The sequence below is a fragment of the Amblyraja radiata genome, chromosome 1 (assembly GCF_010909765.2).
Source record: "Amblyraja radiata isolate CabotCenter1 chromosome 1, sAmbRad1.1.pri, whole genome shotgun sequence".
Classification (NCBI taxonomy): Eukaryota; Metazoa; Chordata; class Chondrichthyes; order Rajiformes; family Rajidae; genus Amblyraja; species Amblyraja radiata.
The window spans coordinates 2863047-2877200 of record NC_045956.1 but is presented as its reverse complement, the minus strand read 5'-3'; the positions used below and the strand labels follow the sequence as shown (position 1 = coordinate 2877200).

The 14154-nt window shown below is 41.7% G+C and overlaps 1 protein-coding gene across 1 annotated transcript in view; it reads left to right on the top strand.

The window, feature by feature from the left end:
* Positions 1–1511, top strand: part of hspa4l (heat shock protein family A (Hsp70) member 4 like) — a 71869-nt gene extending 70358 nt beyond the window's left edge. The window contains exon 19 of the mRNA XM_033014545.1: positions 124–1511. Coding sequence (XP_032870436.1) covers positions 124–333 — 210 coding nt within the window. The 3' untranslated portion in view covers positions 334–1511. The remainder of the gene's footprint in view (positions 1–123) is intronic.
* Positions 1512–14154: the final 12643 nt, after the last annotated feature.

Genomic DNA, 14154 nt, shown 5'->3' with positions numbered 1-14154 from the left:
GTAAAAATTGTATTTAAAGATTAAAATCTGAACTAGGTGTATAGTACAAAGTATTGCAATGACCACTTTGGATTAAGGCAAGTTTTCATTGTTCTTAAGTTCTCAATTTACTAATTTATTTAGGAACTGGAGTCAACATGTGATCCCATTGTTAACAAGCCAAAGCCCAAAGTGGAACCACTTCCTGAAAAGGATAAAGCCAATGGGCCATTGCACGAGGAAAGTGGGATTGATCTAAAGCCTGAATCTGCAGCAGCAGGTGGTGACAACCCCAAACCAACTGAGCAGCAAAAGCCTGTGGAAACCCGGAATACAGAAATGGAAGTGGATTGAAAATAACCTCTTTTATATTTAAGAAAAGTCCCTTTGGCGTCATCTAAGACTGCAATTTCTGTTGTACGTCTAGTTTACATGGCACATTCAGTTTTTTTTCTCAAATGTACCTGGCTCGGTTTCTTTGGTATTAAAATGGTGAAACCTCAAATCCTACCAGATTGATTTAAATATCGTAATGCTGTTAGCTGCCGATTTCTTTATTTTGTATCATCTTTTTAGGGTTTTTGTATCTGGTTTACAAGCACTTGAAGAGTCAGTCACTCACCCCCTTTGCAACTCTCCACTTCATGCCTTAATTCTATCCTCTTTAAATTGGATATCTTCAAAATATAGCAGCCACGTGCGCAACATTTATAATTGAAAAATGGCCTGGATTATTGTAGTGTTTAAACATTGGTGTTTTATTTTACAAATGCTCCAATGGATTGTCGACTGGGATCTGTGAACTTAATTATTTAAACTCTCATATACAACATGTATTTGTATAACCACGGTTACTTTCCTCAACTATTAAATTACCATCTTTAGCTGATATTCCACGTATAATTGAATGTTTTTCCAGATGCACTGGAACATAATTCCTACCCTGGTAAATTATAAAAATATTGAATTGTAATAAAGATACACGAGCTGTTCTTAGCAATATTATGCAAAATAGGCAAAAATCACACAGCCTGTTAATGGGAACATTTTAACGGGTGCTTTGCAGAAATTATAAAGAAAAGCCAGTCATTGCAGTCAAATATATTCTTTCAAATTATGTTAAATGTCTTGCACTGGGGGACAAAGGCTGCTTGTGCTTCAGACATCAGTTGAAGCTACGATATTTTGGTATTTATGGCTAGCTGTTAATTTCACAGGACTGTAAACATTGGCATCTGTTTTCCAGCTTGATAATTTTGGTAAATTGGTTATGCTTTAAAGCTTGTGAGACTTGGTATAGCAGGAATGTAATTGTTCTGTTCATATATGCCCATGAATTCAAATCCTAGATATGGGGATTCCTGTGGTAACCATTATAATTTGTTTTGTTAATCCTCTGTATGTAGCTGGCTGCATGAGTAATGCTCATGAACAATATCTGAGAAAGAAATTAGAAGCACTCCGTATGAATTTCTTTAGGTTCGTAACTCAGCTCTCCAGGAATGAAAATTAAATTCCGATAAAGTATTAAATGTATAGAAAAAGTATCTTTTTTTAAGTATGCAGTTACTGGCATCTGGGTATTAATATCCAAGTCTAGCTCTGTTTATTGTTGTAAGATTAGATCAATACCTCTCCACCTCCAGAATGCAACAGGCTACACAAATATGGAAAACTTGCTCATCACTCACCAACATTGTTTTGCTCTGGATCTCAGTAAACTCTATTGGCTTGTTCTGATTAATTATTAATTTAATCCTAGCATAACTGCAGGCATTGTAAACATGTAGGATAGATACAAGATAGTTTGTGCTTGTGTTTGTCTGCCAACATTACATTAACATTTGTTCATAAGACATTTCCATAGCCACTTGTTAACAGCTGCCAACCGCTGTGCTTTATACATCTGAAATTTCTGGGGTTTTTTAAGGTCTGGTGTTACATCTCTTGGACATCACTTAGAAGTAGAGGACAGGAATATTCCCAAGTGTTCATATATAGTTTATAGGTACCATAGGCAGATGCGTCCTAATGGAAGCAGATTATACAGGTAGTGAGAAGTATGAATGGGAAAGGCTGTAACTGCAGGTACTCTTGTATTAAAAGCTGTGGCCATCTGTACGGAAGAACATGCCAAGACCTACATCACACAAATTTCAGGTTACAGAACCTTTTCAAAAACCAAAACTGAATAGATTAAATTAAAGTCCTGCAATCTTCACATATCCAGTTATAAATGATGATGGGCCATTTCAGCCAGAATGTATACTGCACTATCACAGAACCTTGACTAGTAAATTTGATTCACACATCAGAAATGATTGACACCACAAGAGAAAACACGGGTTATTCTTCCTTTAGTATCCTGGATGCAACTTGATGCAAGAACCACCCAATTAATTTCAACACAAATATACAGATGTCCAGATAGATCCTCAAAAAGCAGGGCATCTAGTCTAGCCATCCTCCACTATCACCATCAGTAGGAAATGCAATATTAGTGACTATATTTGAAGAGTATATCTAGAATCCTATTTATAATGATTTAAAATATCAATATCAATCACAGGTTATCAATGTAATTTATAAATACTGCCATGTTCTACTTTGGGGTTTCAGGGCTCTGAAATTATGTTATTAACAGGGAACAGTTCTGTTGCTGGATCAGGCTTCAAGATCTTCATTGAAGTGTCAGCCAAATCATGACAATGTAGTGATTGATATGCAGTCAGCCTTCCATAAACTTGTTGTTTTTCAATATGCTTCAGCTTCTGTTCCTGCAATCTAAAAGGAAAAGCATGTTTTTGTAAATAGTGGAGAGGTCACAGTGATCATCTTTCTTGCATTTACATTTTGGATGTGTCAGTCGTATAGCATAAAAATGGGTGTACATACTGACCCTATTGCCTATCTACACTAATCCAATTTGCTTGCTTTTGCTCTGTCTCCTTCAAGGCCTTAGTTCTATTTGTACCTACAATATGTCTCTTGAATTATATTGTTTCATACTCCCACCTCTGGCAGTGAATTCCAGATAGGAGCCACTGTGTAAAGCATCTTCCCATTAAATCCCCTTTAAAACTCCTACCCCTCATTTCTAACCTAAACCCTCTTGTTTTTTATACCCCTTCCATGGCAAAGAAATATTTTGACTAACTACCTTATCTGCACACTATTTCTGAGTGGCCTAACTAGTGTTTTGTAAAGTTGCCTCAGGCCAAATATGCCACGTGCATGTTCATTACCTGATTTCCCTGCCGCCTGCCTTAAATAAAGGAACAACATAAGCAATCCTCATGTTTTCTGGCACTACACCTGTGCCTAATTAAAATGTAAAAATGGCCATCAGGGCCTCCAGCTACAGTGCATTCAGAAAGTAATCAGACCCCTTCACTTTTTCCACATTTTGTGACGTTACAGCCTTATTTGAATATGGATTAAATTTTTTTTTTTTTAATATCAATCTACACCCAATACCCCAGAATGAAGAAGCGAAAACAGGTGTTCAGAAATGTTTGCAAGTTAATTAAAAATAAATAACTGAAATATATTTACATAAGTATTCAGACCCTTTGCTACGATACTCAAAATTGAGCTTAGGTTCATCCTGTTTCGATTGATTATCCTTGAGATGTTTCTACAACTTTGAGTCCACCAGTGGTAAATTAAATTGATTGTACACGATTTGGAAAGGCACACACCTGTCTATATAAAGTTCCACAGTTATCAGAGCAAAAACCAAACCATGAAGACTAAGAAATTGTCCGTAGACCTCCGAGACAGGATTGTGTCAGGACACATCTCAGGCATGAGATTTCTCCGTGCATTTTGAAATTTGTTAAAAAGGAAAATATGTCTAAATCTCTAAATGACTTTCCGCGAGACAGTGGGACTGATGATCGAGGGAGGGCGCCGATTGGATGAGAGAGATGTCGGTCAGCAGGCAGTGGGGGGCAAAGATCATGCTCCTCTATGATCTTTGGTGGGGGGGGCAACGGGACATGATGATTCAGCGCGATGATTGGAGGGGGGAGGCGTCAGTCAGATGGGGGAGGTGGGACTGAGGATAGAGCGCGGTGATTGGATGAGGGAGATGTCTGCGGGCGGACAAGGCGAGGCATGGTGGAGCGGGCACTGGGCTGGGAAAGGCCGGGGCCTTGTCGATGTCAATAAACGTTTTAAAACAAGTAGAGAGTGTGCGAGCCCTGGTGAGCAGAGGAGGGAATGCCCGTGAGTGTGAGTAAAGGTAAAGGGACGTCCCTGTGAGTGAATAAAGGCGAGGGAGTTCCCTGTGAGTGAGCAGTGAGGGGGTCCCTGTGAGTGTGAGCAAAGATGAGGGGTCCCTGTGAGTGGGGAAGACCCTGTGAGAAATTAAGGGTAAACAGGCAAGAAAACTAATTTCAAGGTACAATTATCAAAAAAAATCTGCATAAAGGGGCCCCTTTTACCCCCGCCGGGTCATAGCCGCTTGGAACACCACCAGACGGTAATGCCCCCTGGAACCCATCTCTTCATTTTTTTCCAGTTTTTTCCTGTCTCATGCCTGAGATCTGGGGAAGGGATTAAAACAATTTCTGCAGCATTGCAGGTCCTGAAGAGCACAGTGGCCTCTGTCATTCTTAAATGGAAGAACTTTGGAACCACCAGGACTCTTCATAGAGCTGACTGAGCAATCGGGGAGAAGGGCCTTGGTCAGGGAGGTGACCAAGAACCCGATGGTCACTCTGACAGAGCTCCAGAGTTCCTCTGTGGAGATGGGAGAACCTTCCAGAAGGACAACGATATCTGCAGCATTCCACCAATCAGGCCTTTATGGTGGAGTGGCCAGACGGAAGCCACTCCTCAGTAAAAGGCACATGACAGCCTGCTTGGAGTTTGCCAAAAGGCACCTAAAGGACTCAGACCATGAGAAACAAGGCACCTAAACAAGATTTTCTGGTCTGATGAAACCAAGATTGAACTCTAATGCCAAGTGTCACATCTGGAGGAAACCAGGCACCACTCATCACCTGGCCAATACCATGCCTACGGTGAAGCATAGTGGTGGCAGCATCATGCTGTGGGGATGTTTTTCAGCGGCAGGAACTGGGAGACTAGTCAGGATCGAGGGAAAGATGAACAGAGCAAAGTACAGAGAGATCCTTGATGAAAACTTGCTCCAGGGTGTTCTGGACCTCAGACTGGGGCGGAGGTTCACCTTCCAACAGGACAATGACCCTGTGCACACAGCTAAGACAACGCAGGAGTGGTTTCATGACAAGTCTATGATTGTCCTTGAGTGGCCCAGCCAGAGCCCGGACTTGAACCAGATCAAACATCTCTGCAGGGACCTGAAAATAGCTGTGCATCGACGCTCCCCATCCAACCTGACAGAGCTCAAGAGGATCTACAGAGAAGAATGGGAGGAAATACCCAAATACAGGTGTGCCAAGCTTGTAGCGTCATACCCAAGAAGACTTGAGGCTGTAATCGCTGCCAAAGGTGCCTCAACAAAGTGCTGAGTAAAGGGTCTGAATACTAATGTATATGTGATATTTCAGTTATTTCTTTTTAATTACCTTGCAAAAATTTCTGAACACCTGTTTTCTCTTTTTTATTATGGGGTATTGTGTGTAGATTGATGATAAAAAGAAAATAATTTAATCCATTTTAGAATAAGGCTGTAACGTAACAAAATGTGGAAAAAGTGAAGGTGTCTGAATACTTTCTGAATGCACTGTATCTCTTATCTTACCTGTCATCATAACCTGGGAAAGATCTCATTAATCTTTAATGGGGTTTAATTAAACAATATGCCCCCAATGACATCTTAACTCTCCTCATTGATACATGTTTCAGATAGATACAAAATGCTGGAGTAACACAGCGGGACAGGCAGCATCTCTGGGTAAAAGGAATGGGTGACGTTTCGGGTCGGGACCCTTCTTCAGACCTGAAACGTCACCCTTTCCTTCTCCCCAGAGATGCTGCCTGTCCCGCTGAGTTACTCCAGCATTTCGTGTCTACCTTCGATTTAAACCAGCATCTGCAGTTCTTTCCTATACTTGTTCCAAATTATCCATATACTACTCACTTCCTCTAATAACAAAAGCAAACTGCTGGAAGAACTCAATGTGTTAAGCAGCATCTATGACCAAAGAGATGGTCGACATTTTGGGTCAATAGACAATAGACAATAGGTGCAGGAATAGGCCTTTCAGCCCTTCGAGCCAGCGCCACCATTCAATGTGATCATGGCTGATCATCCCCAATCAGTACCCCGTTCCTGCCTGCTCCATATATCCCCTGACTTCGCTATTTTTAAGAGCCCTATCTAGCTCTCTCTTGAAAGTATCCAGAGAACCCGCCTCCACCGCCCTCTGAGGCAGAGAATTCCACAGACTCGCCACTCTCTGTGAGAAAAAGTGTTTCCTCGTCTCCGTTCTAAACGGCTTACTCCTTATTCTTAAACTGTGGCCCCTGTTTTCTGGACTCCCCCCAACATCGGGAACATGTTTCCTGCCTCTAGCGTGTCCAAGCTCTTAACAATCTTATATGTTTCAATGCGATGCCCTCTCATCCTTCTAAACTCTAAAGTGTACAAGCCCAGCCGCTCCATTCAAGACACTGGCTTCACAGATGCTGCTTTAAGAGGACGCACAATTTCTCTGGCTACCCTCTTGCTCCTGATGTACCAATGAAATGCCTTGGGGTTCTTCTTGATGTTAGACAAGGATCTCTCTTGGCCTGTTTTTGGAGCCCAATATCTTTATTAAATTCTCTCCTACTCTATATTCCACAAATAACTCCCTCAATCCTAATTGTCCATGTCTGCTATATGTCTTTTATTTCTTGATCAAACCTTTAATACACTCCAGCTTTAAGTTTCTGGGCACTCACATCTCAGAGGACCTCACATGGTCCACCAACACCGCTGCGCTGGTCAAGAAGGCACAGCAACGACTGTTCTTCCTGAGAACATTAAAAAAGACTGGTCTGCCCCAACAGCTGCTGACAACCTTCTACCGCTGCACCACAGAGAGCATATTAACGTATGGCATCTCTGGTATCTCAGCTGCACGGAGGCGGAGAGGAGAGCTCTTCAGCGCGTCGTCCACAGAGCTCAGAAGATTATTGGGACACAGCTACCAGCCTTGGAGGGCATCTACCACACACGGTGCCTCAGAAAGCCGTCAGCATCCATAAAGACTCCTCACACCATTGTAATGGACTGTTCGAACTACTTCCCTCCGGCAGACGTTACAAGGCCTTCTACGCCCGAACCTCCAGACTCAGGAACAGCATCATTCCCAGAGCTATAGCGGCTCTGAACCGGCCCTGCTGAGTGACCCCCCCCCCCCCATGGACTGTCTCCCTCGGATGGTCACGTCGCACAGACACATCTGCACTTTAGTCTGTTTGAACTGTTTTGACTATCTTACTGTTGCAATGTTCTTTTTACAAACCATGTTCTCGGGATATCTAAATCTAAATGTTATTAGTTATTTAAGTTATGACATCGGATGGAAGCTGCAGACCAAATCTCGTTGCACTTATGGGCAATAACAATAAAATATATTATTATTATTAAAGGTATATTGGTATCCCCCCATCTCTTTCTCCACTACATTGACGGTTACATTGGGGCTGCAACCGTGCAAAACATGCTGATTTAGTAACTTTACCACTAACTTCCACCCTTGAACTGTCTCTGACAGCTCTCTCCTCTTTCTTGATCTCTCTGTCTCCATTATAGGGGACAAACTATTGACTGATGTCTATTATAAACTTACAAACTCCCTCCCCCCCCCCCCTGGCTATTGCAAAAATACTAATTTCAACTCTCAAATTTTCTGCCGAAACTGCACCGAAGATGAAGCTTTCCATTCTAGAACATCCGATATGTCCTCTTACATTAATAAATGTTGCGTGTGTGTGGTCCCCCCCCCCCCCCCCCCCACTCCTTACACTGCTATAATGCCTCCTAACTCTGTGCCAAATTAGCTTAATTATCCCTCAGTAGCACGATCAAACCTCTACAATGAGATTGGCTCCCTTTTAGTTTAGGTACATCCCATACTTCTTGTACAGATCCCACCTACCTAGGATGTGATACATATCATCCAAGTACATGAGATCTCCCTGTACTAGCTCTTTAGCCACAGGTTCATCTGTCCAATCCTCCCATTTCCACCCCCTCACTTGCATGTGGCACAAGGAGCCATCCTAAAATGATGACCCCAGAAGTCCTGCTTTTTTAACCTTCTGCCGTTTTCATTAAGATCACTTGCAGGAACTTCACCCTTCGTTCTGCTTATGTTGTTAGTGAGAAAATAATGTTTCGTATACAAATTACCTCAACTTGATAACAGAATCCACCTGTTCTATGTCTTTTGTAACTTCTTGATATTTCGTTTTGAGTCGGAACAGTGCAGTCTCCGATTTACTTTTAACCTAGATCAGGTTGAAATCAAATTGAGAAAATGAAAGAAAGAAACAATTTCTGCACTACCCCAGTGACCATACTATAAAGAATTTAATTGACATTTCAATTCTCCTATCACCGCAATAGATCAAAGGCATGTGACCTTGTTGTCTCTCCACTCTGCGCTACTTGGACAATAAGACTATGTAGGTCAGGCTGTCGTTCATCTGCTCAATCCTAGGTAATTTGATCCTCAACTTCCTCATAATCAGTATGAATTGGCAATTAACCATCAATGCAGGCGTACCCCAGACTGTGTTCTCAGTACCCTGCTCTCACCATCTTCATGACTAGGCAGACACAGCTCCAATTCCATTCACCAATTATACCACTGTTATTGGATCAGTCTTCACCATAGAAGACACAAAAAATATTCCAACGCTGGATAAACAGGGGGCGGTAGGAATGGAGGAGCTAAATACTATTAAGATCACCAAGGAGGTGGTATTAGGGAAATTAATGAGACTGAAGGAGGACAAATCCCCTGGGCCTGATGGATTACATCCAAGGGTCTTGAGGGAGATAGCGGTGGGGATTGTGGATGCATTGGTGATAATTTTCCAAAACTCCCTGGAGGCAGGAACGGTCCCAGTGGATTGGAAAATGGCCAATGTAACACCTATATTTAAAAAAGGAAGTAAACAGAAGGCGGGTAACTATAGACTGGTTAGTCTAACATCGGTGGTGGGTAAAATGTTAGAGACAATTATTAAAGAAACACTAACGGGGCACTTGGATAAACATGACTTCATCGGACAGAACCAGCATGGTTTTGTGAAGGGGAAGTCCTGTTTAACGAATCTGCTCGAATTCTTTGAGGAAGTAACAACCCGGGTGGATAAAGGGGAACCGGTGGATGTGGTATACTTGGACTTCCAAAAGGCTTTTGACAAGGTGCCACATAAGAGACTATTGCTAAAAATAAAAAATTATGGGATTGGGGGTAATATATTAGCATGGGTAGAGGATTGGCTAACAAATAGGAAGCAGAGAGTGGGGATAAATGGTTCATACTCGGGATGGCAACCGGTAACTAGCGGGGTTCCGCAAGGGTCGGTGCTGGGACCCCAGTTGTTCACAATTTATATAAATGATTTGGAGGAGGGAACCAAGTGTAATATATCAAAATTTGCGGACGATACAAAAATGGGAGGAAAAGTAGGGGATGAGGAGGATAGGAAGAGTCTGCAAAAGGATATAGATAAGCTAGGTGAGTGGGCAACAACTTGGCAGATGAAATTTAATACTAATAAATGTGAAGTCATTCACTTTGGGAAAAAAAATGATAGGGCAAGTTATTTTCTAAATGAGGAGGAGCTGCGTTGTAATGCAACGCAAAGGGATCTAGGGGTATTAGTACATGAATCACTAAAAGTTAGTATGCAGGTGCAGCAAGCAATCAGGAAGGCCAATGGAGTTTTGGCCTTTATTGCTAGGGGGATTGAGTATAAAAACACGGAGGTCTTGCTGCAGCTGTACACAGTATTAGTGAGACCACATTTGGAATACTGTGTACAGTTCTGGGGTCCATACTTAAGAAAGGATGTACTAGCCCTGGAGGCAGTGCAGCGAAGGTTTACAAGATTAATTCCTGCAATGAGGGGATTGACATATGAGGAAAGGTTAAGTAGGCTGGAACTCTACTCTTTGGAGTTTAGAAGAATGAGAGGCGATCTCATTGAAACATATAAGATCGTGAGGGGCCTTGATCGGGTGGATGCACCGAGGATGTTCCCAATGATCGGGGAAACTAGTACTAGGGGACATAGTTGCAGAATAAGGGGGGGCTCTTTTAAAACTGAGATGAGGAAGAACTTCTTCACCCAGAGGGTGGTTAATTTATGGAATTCACTGCCCCAGGGAGCAGTGGAAGCAGAAACTTTAAATATATTTAAGACTAAAATAGATGGTTTTTTAGCTGCCAAGGGGATAAGGGGCTACGGGGAGAGGGCAGGGATATGGACCTAGGTATGGTTAGTATAGTAAGACCTGAGTGATCTCCTGGACAAGTGTCGATCGCCTGGATTGGGGTCGGAGAGGAATTTCCCGGATTTTTTTCCCGAATTGGACCTGGGTTTTTATCCGGTTTTTTGCCTCCCCCAGGAGATCACGAGGTTCTTGGGGTGGAGAGGGGTGATAAAGGGGAGGGTAGTGTCTTGTGTTCTGTGTCTTGTGTCTACTGTTTGTGGGTAAGTGTGTCTGTTTAGTGTTCAGCCATGAGCGAATGGCGGTGCGGGCTCGACGGACCTGGTGGTCTACTCTCGCACCTACTTTCTATGTTTCTATGTTTCTATGGATGAAGAACCGCTTGCAATGATTCACTCCAGGAGGGAGATTGCCAGAATAAATATTACTTTCAATGTTAGCAAGACCAAGGAATTGATTGTAGACTTTAGGAAGGCAAAGCAGGGATCCATGAACCCGCCTTAGGTGAAATGGCAGTGAAGAGAGTCAACAGCTTGAAGCTCTATACATATCTCTGAAGATCTGTCATGGGCCTGGCACATCGATGCAGTCGCAGAAATGCTAATTAGTGCCTCAAAGTAGCTAATTAGTGTCTTCTTCATTCCTGGGCATTCTAGTAGCCGAACTTGGACACACTAGAGGCAGGAAATATGTTCCCGATGTTGGGGGAGTCCAGAACCAGGGGCCACAGTTTAAGAATAAGGAGTAAGCCATTTAGAACGGAGACGATGAAACACTTTTTCTCACAGAGAGTGGTGAGTCTGTGGAATTCTCTGCCTCAGAGGGCAGTGGAGGCAGGTTACATATAGAAACATAGAAACATAGAAATTAGGTGCAGGAGTAGGCCATTCGGCCCTTCGAGCCTGCACCGCCATTCAATATGATCATGGCTGATCATCCAACTCAGTATCCCGTACCTGCCTTCTCTCCATACCCTCTGATCCCCTTAGCCACAAGGGCCACATCTAACTCCCTCTTAAATATAGCCAATGAACTGGCCTCATCTACCTTCTGTGGCAGAGAATTCCACAGATTCACCACTCTCTGTGTGAAAAAAGTTCTTCTCATCTCGGTTTTAAAGGATTTCCCCCTTATCCTTAAGCTGTGACCCCTTGTCCTGGACTTCTCTGGATACTTTCAAGAGAGAGCTAGATAGGGCTCTTAAAGATAGTGGAGTCAGGGGATATGGGGAGAAGGCAGGAACGGGGTACTGATTGGGGATGATCAGCCATGATCACATTAAATGGCGGTGCTGGCTCGAAGAGCCAAAATGGCCTACTCCTGCACCTATTGTCTATTGTCAGTTAGTATGCTCTCTATTGTCCACGGATAGAGAATTCACTGACATACATAATCTCAGTCTTCTAGGATATTTCTGAGGAGATTATGTATGTCAGTGAATACTCTTAACAAACCTTCTATCCGTGTACTGTAGAGAGCATACTATCTGATTGCATCATGGCTTAGTTCGGCAACTAGAATGCCCAGGAATGAAGGAGACTACAGGGAGACTGGACAATGCCCAGTCCATCTCCTCACCATCAAAGGCATCTATAGGTGATGTGCCTCAAAAGGACAGCCAATATAATCAGATCCACACCATCCTGGCCACACTCTTATCTCATCAGGAGCCTTGAAACCATGACCACCAGGTTCATAAACAGCTTCTTCCCAGCAACTATCAGGCTCTTGAATACTACATACAACTAACCTCACCAACTTTCACCTTCTATGGACTGCGTCTTTGGTTGCACAGCAGACTTCAATGATAGCATTATTATGGTTACCCAGTATTAAGTTTAAATTTGTGTGTTGCAATCATTATATATTTATGTGTGCGTTATTGTGTTTTCAAGCCTGGTAAGCTTAAGCAAGTAAGAATTTCAGTGTACTATTGCCAGTACATATGGCAATTAAACTCTTGATTCGACACTTAGTCCTTCATTCTGATGTACAAATTTGAAGAATGAATTCCCTTTCTGTCTCTTTCCCTTGGTTGCATCAATTACAATATATCGTAGATACCATTTAATAACTTTCATTTAATAACTTTTTTATATGTTCCTTCCAATTATATATTTATTGGAATAGCATTTAAGGTGCTTTTGATTAATTATTGAAGAAAGTGCATGAGATCCCAAATGGTTCAGGGCAGGGTCAATACTGCAGGGGGGAGGGAGGGGAAGATATTTTGTTTCTGCAGAACAGAATCTCCCCTCCGTCAAACCCTTCTGTCTTTTGACTCCCAATCTACCCACAGATTACTTCTATATCACGATTTGAAGAGTATGAATGTACAGACCAGTGCTATTTACTACATCAGAAAACATTCATACTTACTCTCTCATTAGTTCCGCCATCACATTGTGAATTTGACTCCTTGGTGATTATAGATTGCCCCGGATTTTTTTCTGAAAGGCTTCTATGAATATTCCACGGTTTACCTTGGCCAAAGATACCTATAGAAAAATAAAATATTTTCCAAATCAGAACAATCCAAGCGACCTTTCTCCATGTGAATAGGTAGATGGTGCACCATCGGTGGGCGATATTTCGTCTGGAAACCATCTTTCAAAAAAATTCATTGCAGCTGGTTTTGTTTCTTTGGTAACAATCCAGCGCTTGGATAAGCATTACAGATGGACCTCTTTTGACTTAAATTAGGTCATGCTTATTAAAAATGACGTAAATAAAAAGTCAAAACTCCATCCTGAACATCTCTCACCAAAAAGTAAATTTATGCCGTCAGCTCATTGCTAGTTATAATTTAAACAGTTCCCGTTTGCATAAAAGTCAAGAAGTAGGAACTGGGTAATTGACAATAACCCCAATAATTACACTAAAAAAAACCTTTTATATGTGATTACGGTCTGGAATATAACGCCAAGCATCGGAGCGGAAGGAGAATCAGTTGTATTGTTCAAAAGGGATTAGATCGAATTTCTGAGAATCTATAGAGAGCGAGGAACCACCTGAATATCGACCTGAAATGCACCAAATAGCCTCATTCCATGTTATAATCATTGTTCCTTTATGATTTCTTGCTCATGGCCAACTTGTTGCAACTATCAATTTAAATAGATCGTTAAAAATCTGTTGAGTCTAGATAAATGCAACAACTATATAGCCTCAGCAACTTAAACATAGTTTTGATATATGTTGGATTGCCAAATTTCTCTTCAACCCACTGCCATACATGTTTTTGTTGAAACTAAGACAACAATCGCCTGACACGAGAATTACTTTGATAATGATGTACCTTCAGGACAGTTTGAGATTTCAAGACATCCAAGACTGCCATCTCTAAAATGTGGGCAATTCTTATTGCAGTAAGTGAACTAAAAGCGCCTTGAGTATTAGAAAGGCGCGATATAAATCCCATCCATTATTATTATTATTAAATCTTAATAATGTTTTTTTAAGTTCCTGTGTTTCCTGCCACTTCAAGGAACAATCTCAGTTTATTTGCTACAATGTTACATTTTCACCAAACCTCGGTGACAATTATTTAGGATCAATTTGTCTTTGTCTTGGAATAACATCAACTGATATTTATAAGATTTATTTATAAATTATTTAATATTCAAGGAGCATTAGCGGATTTAATTTGACATCCAGCCAGACACAGAGATATTAAGGCCATGACCAAAAGACAAGAGTGACAGATGAGTCATGGGTTTGTTTAAATATTAACTTTCAGAGAGATTGTTTAAAAAGGAACTGCAGATGCTGGAAAATTGAAGGTA